Consider the following 25,950-nt stretch of genomic DNA (forward strand, 5'->3'; position numbering starts at 1 on the left):
CATGAGTAGGAGTTTCCTACTGAAGGTGCTATACCTCGATTCAATGTTTAGCAAATATTACGAGGAGAATGCCAAATGTTTTCTGGTGCGATTAACCCATTGATGTAAGAATCATCCGATTGCCAAATCGGATGCAACTGCGATTGTAATGAGTGCCTCATTATCCTGGTGTGCGAGCAATATTGCTTTTGCGATAGGTTCATAAATTTTAGAGGATGTCTGTTTTGCGAAGGCGTCCGAATTCATGAGTTTTGCATTTCCACGACTTTAGTCAATCATTGATCTCGTAAGAGATGCTCAGTGCAATATGAACCGTCCATAGAAACCTACTGAGCCTGATTGCGGTCGGTTCTGGGTAATTCAGAATAGCCACCACTTCGCTTCTCAGAGGTCGGAGGCCTTCAACATCATTAGTGTGTCCGAGGAAACCTAGGGAGTCTGTGCCGATTTGAAGTTTCTTAATGTTTACAGTTATCCCGTGATTTTGTAGTCGTTCGGATACGAGATCCAGATGCTGGAGATGGGATTCACTTTCTTGTCTTTCACTTAGGTAGTCATAAACGTACGCACGTACGAAGATAGTTCTTTGAAGAACATCACCGATTAACCTCTGAAAAGTTTGTGCAGCATTTCTTCAGCCGAAAAGTATGGGCGAAAATCCGTAGAGATCGAAACGTGTGATGAAAGCGGTTTGGGTAATGTTATCAGCAACCATGGAAATTTGGTCATATGTGTTAATCAAATTGATTTTCGAAAAAAAGAAGTTGTAGCCTTTGAGGTGGGTGTCAAGTGGTGACGGGTAACGATCGGGAGTGGGTTTTGTATTCAGTCTCCGATAGTCACTAGTTGGATGCCAATCACTGTTGTCTTTTTTAAGGACTATATACATGGGAGATTCCCGTGGTCCACTTGGTGGCTGAACACTTCCCAAGTTTATCATGTGGTCGAATTCTTTTTTGGCCAACATCAGTGAATGGGTTTGCGTAAACCATCGTTAAGATAAACATATCGCTTACAGTATGCGGAGGTTGGTTTTCCACTTGCCACCTACAAGTTAGAAACTGCCTCATGCAACCGGCCGTCAGAACTTCCTGGAAGAACGCTAAGCTCTGCGCCGGTGTTGACGAGGTAGCGACCTGCGTCATCACACCAGTGATGTAAAACAGTAGACTTTGTTCAATAGTTACGACTGCTGTTAACGCGTTCCGGTGGAGAAGTTTCCCGAAACGTTTTTTGCGTGTCCGTCGGGTTGGAGCTGAGAAAATTAGGATATAAACTCCAACCACGCTTATCTGTCTCTCTTGACCTGTAAAAAGTTCGCTCTCGTGAAGAGAGCATCCACGGTCATGACGAATACTAAGGCAACATGTCAGGGTATGCGAGAGGTCTGGAATGTCGTTCCGTGTCGTTTGAGCTTTTTCTTCGATTGAAGTTTCCTTCGTGTTTGGAGTTCTGTTTATCTTCAGAACTCGGTCGGCAGATGCAGCCAGTTTGTCTACAGAGTTCATTTGAAATGAGACAAGCACTGCCTGCAACTTTCGGGGAAGCTTACTTAAGCCTGTTACTCCTAATGGAGCATAGGCCGCATACCATGATTATCCAACCCCTGTGCTGAGAAATCTATATTGTCCCAGTATATAATATTTAATAAGGCCAAAATACCCCACTCTGTCCTAGTCTTTTATTTCTAGTTCTGTTCAATTTTTGTACATTCTTCTTCCGACGGGATTTGGTTTGTTCTCCCTCAGAGTAGATTGTTGCTGATAGTGTCTGACCAACGGATCCGAAGTATTTTTCGTCGACGGCTGTTAATAAACACTTGTAACTTCTGGAGGATGGTTTTCGTAGTTCTCCAAGTTTCCGCTCAATACAGTACCGAAAGTTCTGGCTTTGGTGTCGGCTGACAGTTACTTTGAGTTCTAGGTGTACTTCAGTTGTAGATATGCTGCTCTTACTTTGCCTATCGACGCTTTACATCTGCATCGGATCCACCGTGTTCATCAATGATGCTGCCTAGATGTGTAAAGGTTTTTACATCTCCCAAAGCTTCTCCGTCAAATCTGATTCGATTGGTGCATGTTGTGTAGTATTAGGGAATCTTGCTTTTCACTTTGTATATGTTGAGACCTACTGCTATTTGGACTGCTGCTGCTACACTGACTGTCTTTTCCTGCATTTGTTGTTGTGTGTGTGTTATAAGAGCCTGATCATCTGCGAAATCCGGATCGTTCAGCTGCTTCCTCCCAGATGTTGATGTCTTCATGATCCAGTCGATCACCAGGAGAGAAGAAAGGTCAAGAGTAAGCATCCTTGCCCGATACCAGTCTTTACTTCAAACGATTCTGTCAGCTGTCCTCCATGCACGATTTTGCAGTTTAATCTATCGTGGGAATTCCGTTGTCGGGCCAAAATCGTACTAGCTGAAATGGGGTGGCGAAAGAGGTCTGATCTTAAGTACCTTAGGTGTCTGTCATGTCATGGTGATTATGGAGCACACAGAAGATGTCCAAAATTACGATCACATTGGCCTCACCACTAAATATGCCGCAAATATTCGGAGCGTGACAACACATTGACCAGTAACACCTGTACAGTCAAAGCCTTCTAAATCAGTCAAGTGAGAAGTCAGGAATGAAGGAGTTAGAAGATATATTTGGAAGACTATCTATATATCGAGAAGTGAATATTCTAAGCTGGCTAGCGATTGTGTGGGGTGTGTAGCACGGTGTACGCACTCGTGACTTGGTAGAAGAGAGCCTCCAGCTAAGTGAGTTCAGTAAAATGCCGGGGACTCGCAGACCTATTGATTTTGCGATTTATTTACCACTACAACAGTATTTAAGTTTACTTCATCTATCGGATTCGATGATAGCAGTTCGTCACAACAAATTTACCCAACTTTCATGTATCAGTTTTTGTCTCCGTTTGTTTTCCCCCACTCAGTTGTAAACATTCAAGCTATGACCTTACAGTGTTAAAACGTATTGGTTCCATACCTGAATTTTGATTACCTCGTAAGAAGTGACACGGAGTTTGATGAGTGTGGAGGACGGTACCAAGGAATTTTGCTCGTTTATCTACTGAGTCTTTCAAAACATGTAGTAGAACTGGATGTATGTAGCTATGACATCAGTGCTGCACGGATTGAACGAACTTGCTGTTAGAAGCCATTAAAGTGGATGTCGCTGAAAACCACATAACTACGAGCGAATTTACCGTCTCTTATCTGGGTTAGTCTTTTGATCCCCAGTCATTTGATACAAATATCTATATTCATTCCTCGGAATCAAGGTTGAAGCTGTTGGCTCCGTGATCCGAACGAAGAAGGGTGGAGTGCAAAGAAGACTGTTATGAACAGTGACTCAAGAAAACAAACAATAATCCATGATTGTTGTGTGGTCGTTCCCCCAAATATAGTTAGTCAGGAAATACTCGGGTCTCCCAGCTCAGGGTCCCCGAACACAACAGTGGTTGCCAAAAACCCTGCATGTGATTCGACCCACGTTAAGAGAGCCCAAAAGAACCAGGCATCACCGCCTAAGCCGAGCAACCCAAGAGTTGCTGCACGGAAAATAACTGGTAATTTAGTCGCACAGTCTACCCCCAAGACTGTTCGTCCGGTCAATAAAGAGCCCATGATTCATAAACGCACACTGACCTCCAAACAACAAGTTACTAAACCTGAACCCATCGTGAAACCTGGTAAATTAACAACAGTTCGTGACGATTCTCTCATTATCATGAACCTCGTTGATAAGCCTGATCTTCCTCTCAGTCTGCAGGACAAAAACGACAGGATGCTCTGGGGTGAATTGAACAAGAAGCTCGAACTTCCTAGAATAGAGCCTTTGACGGTCACCCGGCTCACTCGAGGAAAGGATTCTAAGCATCTAAATCACCCGAGGCTTCTCCGAGTAACACTTAAGGCTGCTACCGACGTAGAGGACGTCTTGCTAGCAAGCCACTTGCTGAAATCAGATGGTAACGTAAGAATACTGCCCGACATACCGTACTCTGAGCGCAGTATCATACGAAACGTCCCTAAAGAATCTCGTGAGAAGTTTTTCCGCGGAAGAAACATAATTGTCCAAGGTATACCGGAAAATGCAGACCCTACTCAATCAAATTCTGACATCAGGGAATGGAAATTCATCAAACAGTCCTTGAGGCTCAAACACATACTGACTCAGCATGTGACGAGACTAGCCAAGAAGGACGGTGATCTTAGACCCCGTCTAATGAAGATAACCTTCCCATCTTCCCACATGGCGGCTGCAGTTCTGGAAGCATTTCGTGCTAATAGACGTCGATTGCCACCTGGAATCCACATGCACCCGGATAGGCCATACGAAGTTAGGACCAAGAACAAAGACAAGTTGGAGCTGACCATTCCACTTGTGGACTGTCTAAACGATAAAAAACGTGTAAAGGACAGGGCCTACCACCTCGGCAAACCTCACATAGGTGGGCTACCTGTCCATTCACATAAGGTTCATACAGAAAAACAGGACGAAGCTCACGCGTTCCAAATTGAAAGCATAAACTGCTTATATATGAACGCCGCGAGTCTACCAAACAAACTGGATGAACTACGTGAACTAAGCAACGCTAATAAGGCCCATCTGATAGGAATATCTGAAACATGGATATCTTCTCAGTTCTCGGACCAAGAGTTAGCATTGCCTGGGATGACTTTGTTCCGCAACGACAGAAAAACAGGAATTGGGGGCGGAGTAGCCATATACATAAGCTCTTGCTTGGAGGTGCACCAGGTTCACAACCTCGAGTTTAACAATCTTGAGGAATCCATATGGTGCTCTGTAAGATTGTCTAGTACTTCCAGGTGTCTAGTCGGAGTCATTTACAGGAAGCCAACTGCCGACACCGAGTACGATAGTCGTATGCTGGAAGGACTATCCCGCTCTATCCGTCTCGGTTTCACACACATCCTGATTCTAGGGGACTTTAATCTCCCTAGAGTCAACTTCGCGGAACACACGTACACTGGAGGCGACAACTCAATTGAAGCTCGGTTCTTCAACCTCATCGATGACTTGGGCTTATATGAAAATGTGAGGTCGGCAACTCGTTGGAGAAACAGTCAGACACCATCGCGCTTAGACTGTGTATTCACTAACGAAGAATTCCTAGTCGACAACCTCTCAATCCTGGCTCCTCTGGGAAAAAGCGATCATGCCGTCATAGCCTTCAGTTTTGTCATCAAAACTAAGCTAAGGTATCCCAACAATAATTTGCGTTGGAATTTTAAACGGCTGAATGTGCCAGCTCTACATGACTATCTACAACAGGTGGTTTGGGATGTTCACCCTCAAATCGATGTGGATGGTCATTGGGACTTCTTACTGCACACGCTCTTATGTGCTACAGACCATTCAGTTCCTCAAACGGTTCCCAAAAGCTTCAAGCCACCTACAGTAATCAAGAACCGTACCCTTCGCCTCCTAAGCCGCAAACGGCACTGTTGGGCGGAATACAAACGAACTAATAACGATGGAGCGTATAGGCAATACAAACATATCAGGAACACATGCACGAAGGCTATAAGAGAAGACAGGCTTCAGTACCAAACAAAGCTTATGGACAAATTCGCCTCTAACTCTAGAAGCCTATTCCGTTATGCAGCCTCTCTTCGTCAAGCCAAAACAGGAGTTTCTCAACTGCTAGGTCTTAACGGCCCGACCAACAACGATGGCGACGCCGCTAACCTTCTGGCGGCCCATTACTCTCAAACATTTCAACCGGCTGACATCAACTTTATTGACGACAGTCTCATCTCCAACTCCACAGGACTTTCTGAAGTGGACCTAAGCGCTGACTTGGTGTTCCGGAAATTGCAGCACTTAAGACTTGACACTTCTCCTGGCCCGGATATGGTTCATCCTGCCATACTGAGGGAGGCAGCCTCAATCCTGGCAACGCCGCTTAGCGTGATGTTTTCACACTCGCTTAGCCGAGGCAAATTACCGGAAAACTGGAAGTTGGCTCACATCACACCAATTTTCAAAGGTGGTCGACGCAACGAACCTTCAAGTTATCGGCCGGTGGCTCTTCTGTCATTACCTTCAAAACTCATGGAGTCCCTGATATGCGACGGTTTAAATGACTATCTACTGTCCTTAAATTTCTTCTCACCCCAACAGCATGGTTTCAGGAAGGGTTACTCTTGTATAACCAACCTGCTGACTGCGGTGGACAGATGGACAAGCATCCTCGATTGCAAGGGAAAGGTTGATGTCATTTACCTTGATTTCTCAAAAGCTTTTGATAAGGTTAACCACTTGTGTCTTATCAACAAGCTCAAACGACTAGGTATCAAACCACCTCTAATCGATTGGCTTACTTCATACCTAAAAAATCGACACTTTAAGGTTAGGGTTAATTTCACTTTATCTCAGGCTATGGAATGTCCTAGTGGGGTCCCCCAGGGCTCAGTACTAGGGCCTCTTCTCTTCTTGATCTACATAAATGATCTTCCTCAACAGGTAACGTCAGACTTACTACTTTTTGCCGACGACGTGAAACTTTGGAGAGAGATACGCAACCAAGACGATACACAGGCACTTCAGGAGGATCTGACGCGACTTCAAAGTTGGGCAGACGATAACGGACTTACCTTTAACACTTCAAAGTGTAAAGTAGTCCATCTGCGACATGTCGCAAACTACAGTTACAACTTAGGAAACTCCTCTCTAGTAGTATCCCAAGTCGAAAAAGATTTAGGAGTCCTGGTGCTCCATGACTTAAAGTCTTACGCTAACTGTGACAAAAATGCCTTCCGAGCAAACCTTGCACTGGTAACGTTGAAGCGCATTTTTGGACAGTTTGACGGACGAACTTTCCATACAATCTTCAATAGTTTCATCCGTCCCCATTTAGAGTACGGAAACATAGTACTCCCCCCTCACTCCATAAGGACAAGGTCACTTTGGAGCGTATCCAACGGCGAGCTACGAAATCAGTTCGAGGACTCAAATCTAAGCCTTACGAAGAACGCCTCCGTTCACTAGACCTTTACCCACTAGAATATAGGCGTCTTAGAGGTGATTTACTAATGGCTTATAGTATTCTTAACACTTCTGGACATCCTCTTAAACACCTACTTAAGCTTAGTTCGAATAATAATCTAAGGGGTAACACCCAGAAACTGGAAACACAACATAGCAAGACGGAATGTAGACACAACTTCTACTCCTTAAGAGTTGTCAAAAGCTGGAATTCGCTGCCGGCCGAGCTAGTCCAAGCGACTTCTCAGGAGTCCTTCAAGAGGCAACTTGACCTATTCTTAAGGACCAAGGACAGCATCACATTATGATTTACCAATTTCTTTTCCTTTTTTATTGTTAACATACCTAGGTTCCTGCCTGGAGGATTTGGTGATCCCCTGCTACTAGACACGGAAGCCTGTTAAGCGAAAGCTTCTTCTATTCCGTCCACAACCATTTGAACCATTTGAACTTTATCGGTGGTTTACAATCCAGATAGTTAAAAAACTGATTTGAAACAAAGTCAATTTATACTACTGAAAACGACACCTAAGTATCCAAACTAAATGGATTGAATGCCACAAAGTGGGTATCGTCTCTAAGGAATATGAGTTTGTATTGTCATAAACGTATCACTTACTGATCATACGAATAAAAAGAGGCTGATAAAAACTCAGAAATTTTTAGAATTGTTATTCTGTGTGTAGTGAAACTTCGGAAGAGAATGTCGCAAAAGCCGCCTTAGGTGTAGCACAAAACCACCTAATGGTCTTCTGATCTTTAAAACTTTTCTCGGAGCTAGCTTAACAAATTATCGGACGTGGGTGTATACCTACATTTTACTAGTTCGGATGTAACTGCTAGTTTGAAAACATGGCTGATTCATTTAGTAGACGATAAGAAGCTTTATTTTGAAAACTTATTATCAGCAAGAGCTAAAAACTTGGATGCGTGTATGAAAAATGACGTCGTTGATTAGGAATAAAATCACTTTCACCACCAATGAAACATACTCTTTAAAGTTCAAACATGTGAAGTGGTTAGATCCCGCCTGAAATGTGAGGAAAGAAATGCTACTTGGTTTGCTTCATCACAGTATAAAGTGAGAAGCAAATGAAGCCTTGCTACGCGAACTTTTGGTTTGGTGCACATTGAGGAGGCCACCTCAGGTAAATAATCCTTCGTTTGTCTAGATATCGCTGGTCGACAAGAGAAAGTCTACGTGCGATTGGCTGTGTAGAATGTCCTGCTGATTACTTTAGTTAACCTATATTTCAGAGTATCACTAGCCACATCCCCGTTGAATTGTAGTTTCATATATAAAGGTTTCTTACGAACAGTCAAAATCTCCGAATTCCTTATTATGTCATACATGTACTTCTTAATGCAAGCACCGATCTCGGTCCGTGAGTTGTTGCATTTACAAATTCAGCTGCTACTGTGGAGATAGATATATCGGGCGTACTACCAGGCATCTTAACCAACGAATGAGTGAACATCTGCCAGATTGGTTTATAAAGGGCTAGATCAAAACAACTCGCAGTTCCAACTTGGCACATCTTATTGATGGCGGTCATGCTGTAGATAAATCGAAATCATTTCGAGTGATCTATCGTATACCTCCATCATTTCACAACGGAGTTCGTTCCCGCCTCTTGCATATAGCTGAGACCATAGGAATTCGTACATATACCCCAATTTATGTGTACAGAAGAAATTCGTGAACCTCCTATCCCTTCCATGGCCAGTTATAACTTAACTAACGATTTTTTGAATTATTATTTATTTATTTTATTCTAGTTTTGTTATCATCAACCTTATTTTCACATCTATTATTTGTTTGTAATTTTCCAACTCTTTCCACTTGTACTCTTCACTATCTAATTATTTACATACTTCTCATTACGTAATAATTTTAATGTTTTGTGATGACTATTCAGAGTTTATTTGCCCACGTTTGACCTTCTATTCCGGACGTTTAACTATTGATAAGACTTTTGTTATCGTATTTTATTGTTCTTGCTACTGTCAGTACACCTGTCTTCCTACTATCAATTCGTATTTTTACCTATTATGTGTGTTGACTTATTCTATTTCATTGTGATTATTGACTCATATTGCCTTGATTGGCTTAACATTTTCGTATAAATATTCATGTATATTAGAGTAAAGCCTGATGACGATCTAATTTAAAACAATGTCCGCTTATATGTGTTGTCCTAATTTTCACAATGGGAATCTTTAAAAAACCAATTTATCCTTCCATGCAAAACCGCATATTACCTTTGAGAACCTTGAATGTCATAATGAAAACACCTTCCTTGACTTACCATTCACATACTCCTGTAGCGGTAAATAAATCCCCAAAATAAATAGCACTAAGTTTTCGACATTGGATGCTGACCATATGTTTTAGTGGACTCACCTAGCTGAAGGCGCTCGGTCAGGCATCCGCACCAGATCACGTGTGGTAACGCCGTGCTCAACATCAACCGCAATCGCTAGCCAGATTAGATCAGAGAGTTCCGGTATATTGGTCATCGCCAAATATACTCTTCCGATCTCCTCGACTCTGTCTTTTGATTTCTCTTGGTGGGAACGAAATATATTAGAAGGTGTTACTGGTAGAAGCGTTGTCAAACACTGAATACCTGTGACATCATCATTGGTGAGACCGACGTGATCTGGTACACCTAATTGTAACTGTGAGTCTGTTCCGTTTTGGGATTTTTTATATATCATTGCCTTATTTTTTATTTTTTTTTGAACATTGTGATTTTTTTTCGTGTTTTTTCTTGGATATATGTATTTTTTCCCCTCGTTCATTATCGTACTTCATACTTCATCACGACTGAACAGACACCTAAAGTACTCAAGCTTAAGACTTTGTCCCCACCTTCGTTTCAACTGATGCCTTTCTGGCCCGACAACATCGAAGCCTGGTTTTGCTACGCAGAAGCCGACTTCTCCGAGCACGGCGTGATCGACACACGTGCACAATTCCTCGCAGTAGTCAAGGCACTACCGCGCGAATTCAACAGGTACGTAACACCTAGTATGTTTACTAGTGATGTTTCCGATCCTTACGAAATCTTAAAACGCTCGATTCTTAAACGAGGAGATCTAACCGATCGACAAAGGTTAGATCAACTCTTCAATAACATCGACCTGCAACACGGTTCTGCGACAGACATGTTGCAACGGATGAGAGAGGTTATAGGCCTAAGAACTTTCGACGAAGGTCTATTCGAACAACTCTTCTTGTCAAAACTTCCCCAACAGGTGCAAGCAGTTCTGGTCTCGTTCCAGAACAACGGCTTAGACGAGCTAGCTGCATCTGCCGACCGCATTCTAGAAATTACGAAGTCTTCTACTACCGAGGTATTTTCAGTCAAAGAAAAGCCTCACACGACTCAGAATGATATAACCGACTTATGTCACACACTCACGCGTTATCTTAGTCTTCGTACCGACCGTAAGAGATCACGCACACCACGTAGAAGCATTTCTCGTAAGCGATCTGTCTCTAGACCACGAGAGACAGATAACCCCGACTGGTGCTGGTATCATAACCAGTATGGAAAGCTTTCCAGAAATTGCAGAAAACCCTGCAATTTTCCCAACACGAAACCGACTGATTCGAAAAACAATTCGGGAAACTTCCAGGCCGGCACGCGTTAACGGCAACCGTAGCCGGCGAACAAAGCCGTCTGTTATTCGTCACAGATGTGACAACGAGAGTTCGCTACCTCGTCGACACTGGCGCAGAAGTTAGCGTTCTCCCAGCAAATCCTAACGACCGGCTCCACGAATCGACCCTAAACTTACAGGCGGCAAACGGAAAACCGATCGCTACGTATGGCAAAAGGTACGTTTACCTTAACGTGGGTTTACGCAAACCCATACACTGGATTTTCGTTGTTTCAGATGTTTCTATACCAATCATTGGTATGGACCTTCTACAACACCACAATCTGATCATCGATACGCGCAAACGGAGGCTAGTAGACGGGAACACTAATTTGTCCGTTTGCGTAACTTCTTTTACTGGTTGTAGAGTATCCCCAGTCACAGTTAAACATATGATAGACCCACTCTATCAACCACTACTCGATAAGTAAGTACCCTTGGATACAACAAACTCAACCGAAACTACCGTGTGTAACCAGCAACGTTACACATCACATCACGACTACAGGACCACCTGTATTCTCCAAAGCACGACGACTAGCTCCTGAAAAGCTAAGGTTAGCGAAAAACGAATTCGATCACATGATGGACTTAGGAATCATACGACCGTCAAGTAGCCCATATGCATCTCCGTTGCACATGGTCCCTAAAAAGGACAGCAACGATTGGCGTCCAACTGGTGACTATCGGCGATTGAACGCGAAAACCATTCCCGATCGTTACCCGTTGCCTCACATTCACGATTTGACAGCTACCTTGAAAGGTACAACTGTCTTTTCGAAAATCGACTTGGTTAAAGCGTATAACCAAATCCCTATGGCTACTGACGACATACCGAAAACAGCTATCATAACTCCTTTCGGACTCTATGAATTTTTGCGAATGCCTTTCGGTCTAAGGAATGCTGCTCAAACATTCCAAAGATTCATAGACGACGTTTTTCGAGGTCTCAACTTCGTACACGCGTATGTTGATGACTGTCTAATCGCAAGTCCGGACAGAGAAACACATCTCAAGCATCTGGATCTTGTTTTCGAACGACTTCAAAAACATGGCATTACTGTAAACGTTCAGAAATGCCAATTCGGAACCGACTCGTTAGACTTTCTGGGACACACTATCGATGCTCAAGGCATTCGACCTCTTAGGACCAAAGTGGCGGCCATTCTGGATTACCCAGAACCGACCACCGTCAAGCAATTACGCACGTTCAACGGCCTCGTAAGTTTCTATAGACGTTTCATACCCAAATGCGCATTACTTATGAAACCTCTGACCGACCAACTTCGTGGAAATGCGAAATCCATTAATTTGGACGACACCGCGCGAAAAGCATTCTCCACAGTTAAGGAACTGATTGCTAAAGCAACAATGCTCGCACATCAGGACACCCGAGCACCCATTAGCATCGCAGTAGACGCATCCGACTCAGCAATCGGAGGAGTCTTACAACAATGGGTTAACAACTCCTGGCAACCCTTGGCATTTTTCTCTAGAAGGTTGCTAGACACCGAGTCGAGGTACAGCACATTCGGTAGGGAACTCCTAGCTATGTATTGTGCTGTACGGCATTTCCAACACTACATCGAAGGTCGTGAATTCACTCTTTTCACGGACCATAAACCGCTCACTTTCTCATTAAGCTCTCCTTCTGACAAGTACTCTCCCCGTGAGTCTCGACAACTGGACTACATTTCGCAGTTTACTTCAGATATTCAACACATCTCTGGAGCAAACAATGTAGTTGCAGACGCTTTATCTCGTATAACTTCCTTGAACAGTTTCCAAGGAATCGACCTTCTTAAACTCGCCGAGCTTCAAAAAGAAGACAGTGATCTTCAGCACGAGTTATCGTCCACAACACTTAAACTACGCATCAAACAGATGAGAACAGGTAAAGAAACCTTACTTTGTGACACATCTACAGGTAGGGATCGCCCAATCGTGCCGAAACATTATCGACGCAATGTCTTCAACACATTGCACAAACTTTCGCATCCAGGTGTTCGTGCAACCATCAAGCTTATAGCAGAAAGGTTTTGCTTTCCTGGAATGAATAAAGACGTGAGGGAGTGGGCACGCTCCTGTGTAAGCTGCCAAAAATCTAAGGTTATCAGACACAATAAATGTCCCTTAGGCTCGTTTAAAACTCCCGATGCTCGTTTCAACCATGTTCATTTGGATTTGGTAGGACCTTTACCAGATTCAAATGGATACTCTTATCTCTTAGCCTGCGTTGACCGTTTCACTCGATGGCCAGAAGCAGTACCTATTAAGGACATCACTGCTGAAACAGTGGCTCGCGCCTTCGTCGAACGATGGGTAGCAAACTTCGGTTGCCCTTCAACCATCACTACAGACCGCAGACGTCAGTTTGAATCTGAACTTTTCCGTCGTCTGACCACACTTTTAGGAATCACTCGCTTACGAACGACTGCCTACCATCCACAAGCAAACGGGTTGGTAGAACGTTTTCACCGACAACTGAAAGCTTCGCTATCAGCTGCAAACGTTTCACAATGGACCGACGCTCTTCCACTCGTCTTACTAGGTATCCGCAATGCAGTGAAAGCTGACATTGGATACACTGCGGCTCAACTCGTTTATGGAACGACACTTCGACTTCCAGGAGAATTCGTGGATCCTTCATCCTCTTCAATGAACATGGATCTAACCTCCTACACGAACAGGCTTACAAACGCAATGCGTTCAGTTAAACCTGTTTCCACTCGACCTCAATCAACTGATGTTTTCGTTCAACCTGGCTTACGATATAGTACACACGTTTTCATTCGTCGAGACTCGCATCGACGACCATTCGAATCAGCATACGAAGGACCCTTCAAAGTTCTTCAGCGTGAATCTAAGTACTATATAGTCGATAAGAACGGAACAAACGATAGCATCAGCATCGGTCGCCTCGAAGCAGCGTATTTAGAAGGAAACCCTATTCACGTCGATTTTCCTTCAGTACATTCAAACGACACGACTCCGACGCTTATAATACCTCATCCGACAACCAACACACACGATGATACTTCGACAGTATCCGAAAATAAACTTAAAACGACGCGTTCTGGAAGAAGGGTGAGATTTCCAGAACATTTAAACGACTATTGCACGTAAGGCACTTCTCGACATTTTATATTATTTTTTAAAAAAAATTTTAATATGCTTATATATTTTTATTTCTATTTAAAAAAAACAAAACAAAAAAAACAATTTTTTTAATGCTATTACGTGTTCATGAGTTTATTTTCCATTTTTTTTCCGCCGACATTGTGTTTTTACGCACATACGAGTGTATTTCGACATGCACTTACATTTTCTTTTTTCTTTTCCAGGACGGCTGGAAAAGAACGATGACGTTTATGAGGATCCGAAATTTTCATTGTACATTTTCTTTTTTTACTATGTTGTACCTCCGTCCCATGTAGTAAGGAAAGACGACCAGACGCTGCTAAATTTAGCAAGCTATCAGAAGAGTGTTTACCAACGACAAACTCGTTGGGTTTAAACTTCTGGCTGGCCACGTCTTAGGGTCGTCACTGCCCCACTAGGGGGGGAGTGATCTGTAGCGGTAAATAAATCCCCAAAATAAATAGCACTAAGTTTTCGACATTGGATGCTGACCATATGTTTTAGTGGACTCACCTAGCTGAAGGCGCTCGGTCAGGCATCCGCACCAGATCACGTGTGGTAACGCCGTGCTCAACATCAACCGCAATCGCTAGCCAGATTAGATCAGAGAATTCCGGTGTATTGGTCATCGCCAAATATACTCTTCCGATCTCCTCGACTCTGTCTTTTGATTTCTCTTGGTGGGAACGAAATATATTAGAAGGTGTTACTGGTAGAAGCGTTGTCAAACACTGAATACCTGTGACATCATCACTCCTTTTGTTTCTCAATTGTTCTCCATTTTTCTTCCTGTTCTCCACAGTCTTCTGTTGGTAAGCATTCCATTCCGATAGAATTTCAATAAACCATATTAAAACACAAACTCAATTTAAACAGCTTCAAAGTAGAAAAATTACCTCGGTTGTACAAAATGTCTCAAATTGCACAGCCTGAGCTATACAGTCAAAAGTTTCTTTGGCTCATGCTTGCGTGCCAAATCGTAAAAGGGATGTTAACAATTAAGACACGAAGAGAAGCTGTCAATCACACTGTCTGACATTCTAATTTAAAACGATGGTAGTACAAACATCGGCATCGATTGATAATACAATTATCGTTGTCATTACACTTGCGGCAAACTTAACGTTTTCATATGAGAAACTCAATCACTTGTCAAAGCTATCTATTCCAATGCGACTTGACAGAACTCTAAAACATCATGCTTCTTTCTGCTATTTCTGCAGTTAATCTCTTAACATTTAACTAGTGTCCTAATAACGTTTTATTACAGGTTGTTTCTCGATCATTTTCAGGTTCCTCCCTTCCATTTGTCTTGCAACTGGGCAATAACCGGAGGATTCAAACTAATTGGCAGCATCCGGCGTGCGACTACTCCCAACATATTTCGTACCGATTTAGAAGGCCGTTGAATCCGATGAGAAGTATTGCAAAGTCAGTGAAATGTCACTGAATATCGAACAAATCATTGATCCCTGTCAATGTCGAAGACGGCCAACGCGCATAAGCTGATCGTGTGCTATGGACCAGAGGTCTTTTCTTTCATTACTCTCGATAACATCATAAATCACAGTCAGGAACGAACATGCGTACATTTGGTCCCAGGCGGCAACAACACTTGTTATACATAAAAAATAACTTTGGGAGAGTCTATAATTTATGGACGAACCAATAAGATTTACGATAACAAGTTTTGTATTTTTGAGGCGAAATTAAATAGATTTTTGACATTATAGCTGATACCAGTTCGTGATGAAGACATTATGTATAATTCCTAACCTTAACTATCGACTGTAAATATTAATCCTAATTCCTCACACTGATTTTTAACCCTTATTTGACCGTAGAATGTACGTAAACATTCTGAAAGTCTCTTTAGCGTACCGCCTAGACCGAATTACTGCCCACCATGGATAACTTAATAAGTCAAGAAACTTCTTAGACGTATGAAAAAGTATTAGAATATGTTCATCTCTACTGGCTTAGAACAGTACAGTCCCAGTTATTGTAAGACTAGGAATGCTTGTAAAGCGTTAATAAGAGTAGACAGTCGTATGAAAAACAATTGATCCGTTAATACTGGCAAGAAACGATACCGAAAAAACTGAAGACTTATCAGAATATTTCAGTGAAGTGTTTTCTATCAGCAATGAGGAACGACCGATGAATAATTGTGATTATGGCGGCTTGGTGATAGACCCTGTAGTTATTGAGAAAGGTACCGTCTTAAGAATACTTCAGCATCTAAAACCTGATACGTCCAGTGGTCCTGATGACACCAATCCTAGGATTATGAAAGCTCTATCAGATGTAATTGTTTAACCTTTAAAGATACTGTTTAATAACTTTCTGAAGCAGTCCAGACTGCCCAGAGACTGGGAAGACGCCATAATAAGTCCGGTGTATAAGACTGAGAGCAGAGACTTGGTTAGTCACTACAGACCCGTTAGTCTATCCAGTGCAGTTGTAAGACTAATGGAAACGAGTATTCGGATGACTGTCATAAAATATGTGGAAGGGCATAATCTTTTGTACAGAGAACAACATGGTTTTCGGAGAGGCCTATCATGTTTGACAAATATTCTCATTTCAAGAGAAGATCGGGCTTCGGCAAAAGATCGGAATATTTCTGTAGATGTGATTTTCAAAGATCTAAGTAAAGCCTTTGATAAGGTCCCGTATTCGGGTCTTAAATTCAAACTGGAAAGTTTTGAATCCATTATAAGGTCATAGACTGGATAAGTGACTTTCTCCATGGCAGGATTCAAAGGGTAAGGATTAATAGAGCTCTCTCCTCGTGGGGACTTCTGAAAAGTGGAGTTACACAAGGTTCAATCCTCGGTCCTCTTCTTTTTTACTTTTCGTAGACCAGTTGACAACTGCAGCAGTCATCCGTTCTACTGTTTTCCGATGACATAAAGATATAGAGACCCATACACAGTATGTCAGATAGGATGATCTTAGCTCATTAGTGGCATGGATGGTCAGGTGGTCACCAGAAGTAAATCCTGACAAGAGTGTGGAGATGCAATTAAGTAACTACGATTAATCACACCACCATACAATATGTGGATTCGTGCTACCCAAAGTCATAAACTATAAAGATTTGAGAGTCATACTAAGCAGTGATCTCAAAACCACCAATCACTGCAAGGCTGTTGCTGCAAAAGGCCAAAAGGTATTAAGGTTTATTCGTAGGTCTTTCCAGTATTTAGATGACGAACTGTTTAGATTATTATACCCGACTTCCGTGCGACCACATTTGGAACATAGGATTCAAGTAACGATTCCTTGTTTCAAGTATAAAGTAGATGTGCTGGAACGAGGGACTAAGATGGCACAAGGTCTATGTGGAATATCTTATGAAAACAGACTGAGACACCTTAACTTATTTCAGCTATCTTACCGTAGAATGCGGGATGATCTGATATTGGCTTATCGTGTACTGAACGATGACCTTGGTATTAATATGTCTTATCTTTTCCTACCGTCTAGGACTGATCGTTTGCGAGGACATTCAAAGAAAGTTCAAAAACCGAGATCAAATCGTCTACATCTAGAGTTTCGTTTCTCGTACCGAGTAGTGAATTACTGGAATTCTCTACCAGAACAAGTAACATCATCACCTACTAATGATATATATTCCAAACAAGATTGGACCTCCACAGTGTTACAAACTGCAATGATTAATATACGTCGATAGAACTCCTATCCTTATTACTGAAAACTGAAGACAAAGGTCATTCACAAAGTCCTGCTTTATTCTGATTAGTCGCTTAGCTGACTGCCACGATTACGAAATCGAGTTGCGTTTAATTGCAGCCGATTGGACCATGTGGTGGTAGTCTCAAAATCTTCTTTGTGCTCGTCCTTACTAATATATTTACGTTAAAACGTCCTTTGTATTGTACGTTCTTCATAGCAGCCATAGTAACTTGATATGACGACGGGGTATTCCGCGTTACATGTGACTTCAACTTTATAACCAGCAGCTATAGCTGCTGGTCACATCACTCCCGTCTAACTCGAATGAGCCCCAATCACTCAATGTGGATTATCTTGGTCGTTGATCTACGGAGCGTCCAATATTAAGTATTTTAGAGCATCTTCTCACTCACTCATTGGATGAATGCGACATATCCCAAGCTGCCAACTTTGAGGAAAATTTGGTCCATTTTGGGGAAGCCGCTATAGTAAATTTTGGGGAAATGAGACGAAAACCCCAAGATTTCCCCGAACTTTGGGGAAGGCTATTTCACTTTGGGGATTTCCCCAAAGCTGGCAGCTTGAGATAAGAGCACAACGTTCACTAAGAATTTTATTTCAAGACCCAATCCGTTTTACACTTGTCGATTTTGGGTGCTACAGTGGCGTGTCCATAGAAGACGTGCAGATAACTGAAGGTGATTGAAGTGAAATTTCCAGTAGAAATCATGCATTCATTTATACTATTCACCCACTAAGTCAAGTGCAAAGTGCTCAAAATGCTAGATATTAAGCATCTGTTCAAAACTGAAAGGGTAGTTATCGACACTTAAAAAGTCAACTTTCTGGATGATTTATTCACCTGGACAGACCAACTGGCTGTGGGATCGAACATAATCAATGCAAAACAGAACCAGCGATTCGATTAATGAATTGCGAAAATCGAAAGTTTGTAGGAGGGGCAGAAACTGTTTAACTAAAACTAGCATTCGTAATTTTTTTGCCGTTCATATGAAGCTCGATCAGATGAAGAGGCTAATGACTTGCATGTTTTCTAAATAGAGAGCATTAGCTGCGTTTATATGAACGCTGGAAGCCTATAAAAAAAGTAGATGAAATTCATGGATTTGAACAGTGTCCAGCTTGTAGACCAAGAGTTTTAAATACCCAGTATTTCATTATCTCTAACAACAGGCGTTTATATGTGATAACTTCCAAGGCTATCTTCAATATATTGAAGATATAGTTGAACTGAGTAGCTTGTTTCCATTTAGATGAAGAAGCTTACCCGGGAATTTTTACTTCATAACTTTCTGCATGTCAGTCTCAGTTCGTTTCCTTATGTTTGTAAGCAGCCTAAGTTCATACGGAATCCTTACCTTTGGAACGTTTACACTGAAAATATATCACTGAGTATGATTTAACCAAACTGGAAAGGACGGCCCTGGGCAACATTTCAAACGACCTAGAAATAATTCCAAAAATGCTCTTAATAATGTGTGGATTTATGAATACATTAATCTAGAGGACAGATGTTTGTTCTGTCTACGACTCGTCTTTATTCACATGATCACTCTAGGACAGACAATAACTGTGTCGTCCCATTTCTAATTTCTCAGTGGCTTACCTAACAGCGACCGTGGTACTACAATTCTCTTGGTAAAACAGTAGTCGCAAGCATTCACTGTGTATCTGGTTAATTAATGAGGTCAACATCAATGTCGAAGATCTACAGGACTTTATTTAGGGGATTTTTTACCGCCGCCACCAAAAAATACCTTGCGATATATCCTGTATTGCTTCATGAAATCTAAATTAACTAGACAGTTAACGCTACCTACAACTACCATCGAAAAGTCTTCAGAAATACAGATTTTGCGGCAGTAAGAAGGGATTTTTTATCCTTGTGTCATAAGTTTATAAGCATACGTCTTCTCACCAACTAGTGTATGCAAAAAATCTTTCCCAAATATATAACTCCTCAACGCGGAGCTTTTATGGCATGATAAGCTAAATGAGCGTTAATGATAATCATTATGGGAAAAAGGATAAAGTAAGTAGCATCTCCCATTAAGAACTTTCTTTTCTCATTCTATAAAGTCATCGTGAATTACCGTGTATCAATTTATGTCGTCATATATTACGTATACAAATTTAGGAGTGAAACCCGCTATAACGTTCGGTTGTTATTCCACTACAGAAATCACGAACATAATTATGGTTTTCACTGACAAAATAGATGTGTAAAATAAATGATTGGATCTTTTTAATTTTTTAAAACTGTCATCAAAATTTTAACGCAAGTTTCTGTATACATACACTAACCTCACGTGAATTTGTTGCATTAAGAGAAAATAAACGTATTTCGATAATTCAGTGAGAATACGATTGCCAAAATTATGTGACGCATTTGCGCTTTATATTTTGAACAATCAGATAACACATACCTTCGTCTTCTCATCGCACTATCAAAGGGACTGATTGTTGTAGATGAAATGCAGACAAAGTACGTACGGTTTGTTTTTTTTGAAAACTAGACATTCTAAATAAGCCTCACATTTACCGGCAACTTTTGTCCTTTTTTAGGTTTTAGTTTGTAATAATTGTTTTACCACGCACAAGAACTGTTACGGGTAGTCCAATGATATTATCGATTTTGTAAAGTGTGACTAATTTCTGCAAATAAACGTCTTTTAACATATATCACTTCTTCATATCAGGTCAACTGCGTAAAAAACTGGTTTTCATAGGGAAGTACAGGTAACCATTGGAGACGAAGAAACAGTTAATTCTGATTCAACTTATTAAGCTTGAACTACACTATTTAGTGTAGACTTAAGTGTGAAATTTGAAACATTTGCATTTAAGGTAAACAGGAAAATCCTCTTTACTCACAGCAGGTTTAAAGCTTCAATTGCCATATATCTGTCTTCGTTAAAATATAAAAAAACTCATACTTTCGTTTGTTTCAGGATCCTCTCATACTTATTTTCTATCGTTTAACGTGTTCCATAACATCTCGACATCTAAGCTTTCTAAGCGTGCTTAATTATTTGGCTTGTTATATCACTACCTTTATTTCGGAAGCAATTGTCTTCACGAGTTCTCCCCATATCCTCACATTCAGATGTTGGAAATCGATATGCACGTGTTTCTTTTACTCAAGTTCTTCATCAACTGCAACCTCACTGACAACTCAAGGCCTGTTCATTTCTAAAAATAGCTTCCTATAATTTGTTTTGTAAAAGGCATTCGGAAGAACAAGACGATGTAACACTAGAATTGTGATCTTTGTTTGTTAGACAACCATCCTGTTGTGAATTAGCAATATGGCACACGTACAATCCACCTAAACAATAACAAGTAGAGATTATCCTGAAATCAGCTCAATCACCCTTTCTAAGTTCAGAACACTTGTAGAACATAAATATAATCAGGTGCAGGCCATCCACAATTAGTCTATTATCGAACGTGAATAATTGTTTTCATTCGGTCAGACAAATATCATTAAATAAAATGTAGTGCACTTATCTGAGTCTGTCCAGTCTCAACTGCCCACTTTTGAAGGCAAGCATCTAAATTTTCTTTATTTTAAAACAAAAATTGGCCTTAAGGGCAACCAAAATATAAGTGTGCTACACACGTAGAGATAGAGAAGGGAAAACAAGTCTATAAATGGAAATTAATGTGTGAGGGTGGAAGGAGGAACAATAAAGATAGGAAAAGCAGTTAAATTTTGAAAAATGCAACCGGAAAGGATTCTTTTAATTTCTCACATGAAGAAAGTTTCTGCAGTGCTGCTACAGACTTCCATTCTAAGCCATGAGTGATAACATCTCAAGCCATTGTCTGGATATTGTAGAGGACCCTCCTAGGACTAATTATAACTTGTCAGGTGAAAAAGTACCTTCTGGGGTGTATGTACCAACCACGTAGACACTAACGTTATCGAAGACTTCATCCTGGTTAAAATTATAGGGAATTTTCCTTCGGTACCGGATTGTAGGTAGTAAATAATGCATATTATTCCACCTACTCAGCACCTGATGCTGTTAAGTCCAACCAGAAAGTCTACTGTTTCTTTACCAAATTAAAATAACCCATTGTGTCATTGAAAAAAGAATTCAGTGAAAATTTCCTTTAGGACAGTCATTTAATTGGACTTTACATTTGTATTCGTAGTTATATAGTAAATATATGTCTATAAAAGGATAGGAGAGATCGTGTCGTAAAGTGATTCGAGACATTGAATATCAAATTAGGTTGCGTAATAACCAGCGGGTTAGGGAATGGAAGGATGAAAATAATGTACGGGTGAGATTCATGAAGATGAAAAGCATACAAATCATAATGATCATGAAAAATCGGTTAAACATGGTAATAACTGATTGCGGTTTAAAATTACGAATCGGTAATTTTAAAAATACCAAGAACGAGTACTGAGTGGAATCAGGCCCAACGAAAGATGACGAGTTGCACATATCGTATTAGCACACAGAGTTCGGGCTGATATTGATGGGTCACTAACGACTCAGCAGTAAGTTCTTGATCCGGCCTCCCTTTGATTGTGAACGACCGAGTGAGGTGTTAAGGCGCGCTTCAATTTATCGTACTAACAACAAAAATGGATAAAGTCAGCTAGAAGCTGGATATTCCGAGAAGTACCCCTTTCTCAGTCAACATTCTTGTAACAACAATGAAACTACTATGCAATACATGACAGCGACCATGAGATTTCAACAGTTCCTAACAAAAAGATAAAACCGACACGTCCTAACGGGACTACGAAGCACTAAAATATCTGGAAGCTTTGAATGTAAGACAATCTCGATCCTTTTTATCATTCGCACTCTGTAAATATTGATGTGCTGACTTTATTCGTGGGTGAACAAGAAAAAAAGCCAAACAAAACTACCCATAATCCTAGTAACCCATCATTCGTGTAATGACTATTCCTGACTCTACACAATGAATACGTCCCATGCAAATACTTCTCACGAAGTTCAAGGTGGTCTTCACACATTTTGCAAAGCATAGATGAGGTTGCAAATAGACTCTGGACACATTCTCTCTTTTTTTATCTGGGGGTTGACCGTAATAACGATGGGAATAATGGATGAAACAAACCTTCGTATGCGTCACACAAAGTACTACTTCAAACTCGAGATCGCGTTTGGAAACGACAAGCTCCTCTCGTCTATGCTTCTCATTGGTAACGTACACAGACCTAACCAACCACACCAGAGGTCAGTGAGTCGTATCAGCATGACATAAACTGTACTCACAGGTAGTTTGCAAAGGAAAAACTGGTGCTCTTAAATCTTAATGACTATTCGATTATTGTCGTCGTTCACGACTGAAAGCTCGATTTGTCCAAAGACATTACTGATAATGGGAATTTGCGACGTCTGATGAGCAAAGCGAAAGTACGCTGATTGTCGCCACTAACTTCTGCAATAATTATTATTATTTCGTCGCTCCAAAAGCCAATCAACCTTACATCTGAATATAAAACTATTGCATCAACACACTCACTTAGAAAAGGACCGTCTCGGTGATGACCAACTGACACTAGTAATTGTGTAAGACCACAAACAACTTAATACTTCTGGTGATCTATAGCCATCACTTTAGTTGGTCAATATTACATTACAGGATGTACCAAGAATTAGCACTAGTATGAGGCAACTTTTTGGGGTCCTAGAGAAGCAGGAGAATCCCTAGAGCAGGAATGAGAGCTTATTGATAAAGCTTGAAGCAAGTTAAGTTTCAGTAAACTACTTTCATGCGTTACCATTTTAAGTGGTCGAAATATACGCTTTACACAATCAACAACATGTGAGGACGTACAGCAAGAAAAACCGGTTTTAATGCATACGCCAGGAATTAGGAACATGAAAACTACTAACCCCAAAAATAACAGGCCAGTGAGGTACGCATTAGAATAGATTTATTACATTTGAATATAATTATTTGAAAATCTGGTCCTTAGCCCACATTTGACTTCACATAAAATCACAGGTCTTCATCACCTTCATCTGGAAGAGGAGCCTCAGCAGCCATCTAAAAACGTAATGAGACGACAACATATTTACCTGAATTTCTTGTTCATATTGTCGTACCAAGTAGGGGTCGATTTGGATTTCTGGAGGCTGCATTGCAGGCATTTCTACGAACTCGAGGTTTGGATCACCAACGAGTTTACGAAACAGCCAGAGGAATGGTTTTTCGAAATTGTAGTTGGACTTAGCGGATATGTCATAATACTAAAGAATATTTGGCATGAAAGTCACTTACTTGTAAGTTTTTCTTCCTGTGGAAAGTTATTGACTTTGCTTTCACTTTCCTATCCTGTATGTCAACTTTGTTTCCACACAAAACAATTGGTATATTTTCGCAGACGCGAACCAAATCCCTATGCCAATTGGGGACGTTTTTGTACGTGACACGACTCGTCACATCGAACATAATAATTGCACACCGTCCTTGGATGTAATATCCATCTCTTAAACCACCGAATTTTTCTTGCCCTGCTGTATCCCACACATTGAAACGCATTTTACCACGAGTTGTGTGAAAATCAAGAGGGTGAACTTCAACACCCAATGTGGCTAAATTGAACTTAGTATATATATCCATAACCTACCGACATACTTCTTTTCAAACTCTCCGGTAATATGTCGCTTCACGAAAGTTGTCTTCCCTGTGCCACCATCTCCAACAAGAACTAGTTTGAAAGCTGCCACAGGTGCTTGGTCTACCATGCCTACAGTGAATCAACAAAGGCTAAGTCCGAGTTCAAGAAAAACACCCCAACAATAACTTGACCCACTAAAACAAACTCGAACAAAATGTATAGGTCATTCTAAACATTTTACTCCGACGAAGTAATAAGAAATAATTTTAATGCAATAAAAGTCAAATGCATATCTTGTTGAGGGAGAGTTCAGCTTGTAGGGCCAGTGAAATGTTACTGGGCCAAGGTCGAACAATCCGACAGTCTGGTCACTGTATATCGAATAGTTCATAGTTCCTCATCGAAGTCAAGTACAACTAACACGCATCAGTTAATCATACTGAGTGAATTTGCACATGCAGTGGTAAACGCATTCTCTTCTGTTACCAACATATGTCTGTAGTAACGTCGTTTGTGTTAAACGATCGCAAAAGTATCTGTAGTACTTAAATAATGCGAAAGTCTAGTCCACATTAGGTACTAACCGTGAGATTTGATTCCGGCGTTAGCTGGTTGCTTTTACTATTCACGTCTGACTCGAGTAGGCCCAAAATCATAGACACAGATCATAGTTGGTGATCTACCAACAAAATATCATTGTATTTATGTAGCGCAATTAGTCCTAATTATATAAGTAATGTTTTAATGGTGTTTGTTTCTAAGTTTTAGTGGTGAGACAGACGCTTGGAATTTCAATTACGATTCGAAGAGTGTTCCCTTAGTGAACTTTAAATCTGTGTAATGACACCTTCAGCAAATGGTTTCATATAATTTCAATGAAGCTATGCAAATAAGAGCTGAACGCACTGGTAGCGTGAACATCTTATGACTTCCTGTTAATTAAAGTGTTCATCGAAACAAGGAAACGATTACATATAATCTCATTCGATGCTATATGTCTACCAACGATAGCAGCAAATGTGACAATGCCAGATTTATTAGAGTCTGAATTTCATCCTAAAGAAATTTCAATGAAAAAAAACCTATTCATCCAGATGATAACAGGAATGTCAGGAATGTTCTTGACGGTTACATTGTTTTAATCGGAGATTCAAAACAAAGTCAAGTCAGATGTCGGGAGTTACGGAGCTTGAGGATACATTTTAACGATGATCGATCGGTTGGAAAGTATGTTAAATAAGCTGGCTAGTTGTTGCATGACATGTGTAGCATTACGGAGCCACTGACGATTTAGTCTGCATGCATAACTAAGCGACCTCAGCTAGAAACTGACAAGCAAAACTAATGGGGCCAAAAACAATGTCGAAAACTAACAGAACTGCTTATGTTCAGGGTTTTATTCACCTCATAGACTCACTGCCCCTCTAGTGTGGTAGTAATGACCTATGATAAACTTTCTCCTTATAGTTTGCTGTGTCCAGTAGTGTCTGTTCGTTGTTCTCAACTCTTATAAGCTATGTTCTACATAATAATAAATTTGTAGTTAATTTCGGTTCATTGCATTTGTGTTTGGCTTTCATCTTTTCCAGTCGTCCCGAAAAAGAAAGAAATGAAATAAAAGTTGTATGCTTTCTTGATTTTTTAGTACGTGTGCATTTCTGTCTGATGGATAATTTGTAAAACATTCTTATTAATGAACCTCTCTAAGTGTTTTTCGTTACCTTGTTTTCTGCATCTAAATAAACGTTTCGGGATACTTCGGCGTTTACTACCTAT

General features: G+C 40.8%; 2 protein-coding genes across 3 annotated transcripts; one reads left to right on the forward strand and one right to left on the reverse strand.

Annotated features, from left to right (window-relative positions):
* Positions 1–8,988: 8,988 nt before the first annotated feature.
* Positions 8,989–15,649, forward strand: TY3BG_6 (Transposon Ty3-G Gag-Pol polyprotein). The gene has a single exon (XM_051211048.1). It carries the CDS (start codon positions 11,277–11,279, stop codon positions 13,818–13,820), a length of 2,544 nt encoding a protein of 847 aa, XP_051073232.1. The 5' UTR covers positions 8,989–11,276; the 3' UTR covers positions 13,821–15,649.
* A 6,039-nt stretch (positions 15,650–21,688) lies between these two features.
* On the reverse strand, positions 21,689–24,506 carry MS3_00003318 (uncharacterized protein). 2 transcript variants are annotated; one of them, XM_012944374.2, is made up of 5 exons: positions 24,184–24,506; positions 23,835–24,148; positions 23,633–23,803; positions 23,447–23,600; positions 21,689–21,738 (listed from the first exon to the last, which is right to left on the reverse strand). In XM_012944374.2, exons 1-4 carry the CDS (start codon positions 24,299–24,301, stop codon positions 23,553–23,555), a joined length of 651 nt encoding a protein of 216 aa, XP_012799828.1. In that variant the 5' UTR covers positions 24,302–24,506; the 3' UTR covers positions 21,689–21,738; positions 23,447–23,552. The 2 variants fall into 2 exon arrangements, with proteins under 2 accessions (XP_012799828.1, XP_051073233.1); XM_051211077.1 differs by lacking the exon at positions 21,689–21,738 and having other exon boundaries at positions 23,471–23,600; positions 23,633–24,148.
* Between the last annotated feature and the right edge of the window lie 1,444 nt (positions 24,507–25,950).

The sequence above is a fragment of the Schistosoma haematobium genome, chromosome 1 (genome assembly GCF_000699445.3).
Source record: "Schistosoma haematobium chromosome 1, whole genome shotgun sequence".
Classification (NCBI taxonomy): Eukaryota; Metazoa; Platyhelminthes; class Trematoda; order Strigeidida; family Schistosomatidae; genus Schistosoma; species Schistosoma haematobium.

What these genes read in the sequence shown, in the direction of transcription:
- TY3BG_6 (XM_051211048.1), top strand. Translation starts at nt 11,277, where the DNA reads ATGATGGACTTAGGAATCATACGACCGTCAAGTAGCCCATATGCATCT.
- MS3_00003318 (XM_012944374.2), bottom strand. Translation starts at nt 24,301, where the DNA reads ATGGTAGACCAAGCACCTGTGGCAGCTTTCAAACTAGTTCTTGTTGGA. An exon ending in ACAGGAAGAAAAACTTACAA is followed by an intron (nt 23,804 to 23,834) that starts GTAAGTGACTTT and finishes AATATTCTTTAG; the next exon opens with TATTATGACATATCCGCTAA. An exon ending in AATATGAACAAGAAATTCAG is followed by an intron (nt 23,601 to 23,632) that starts GTAAATATGTTG and finishes TTACGTTTTTAG; the next exon opens with ATGGCTGCTGAGGCTCCTCT.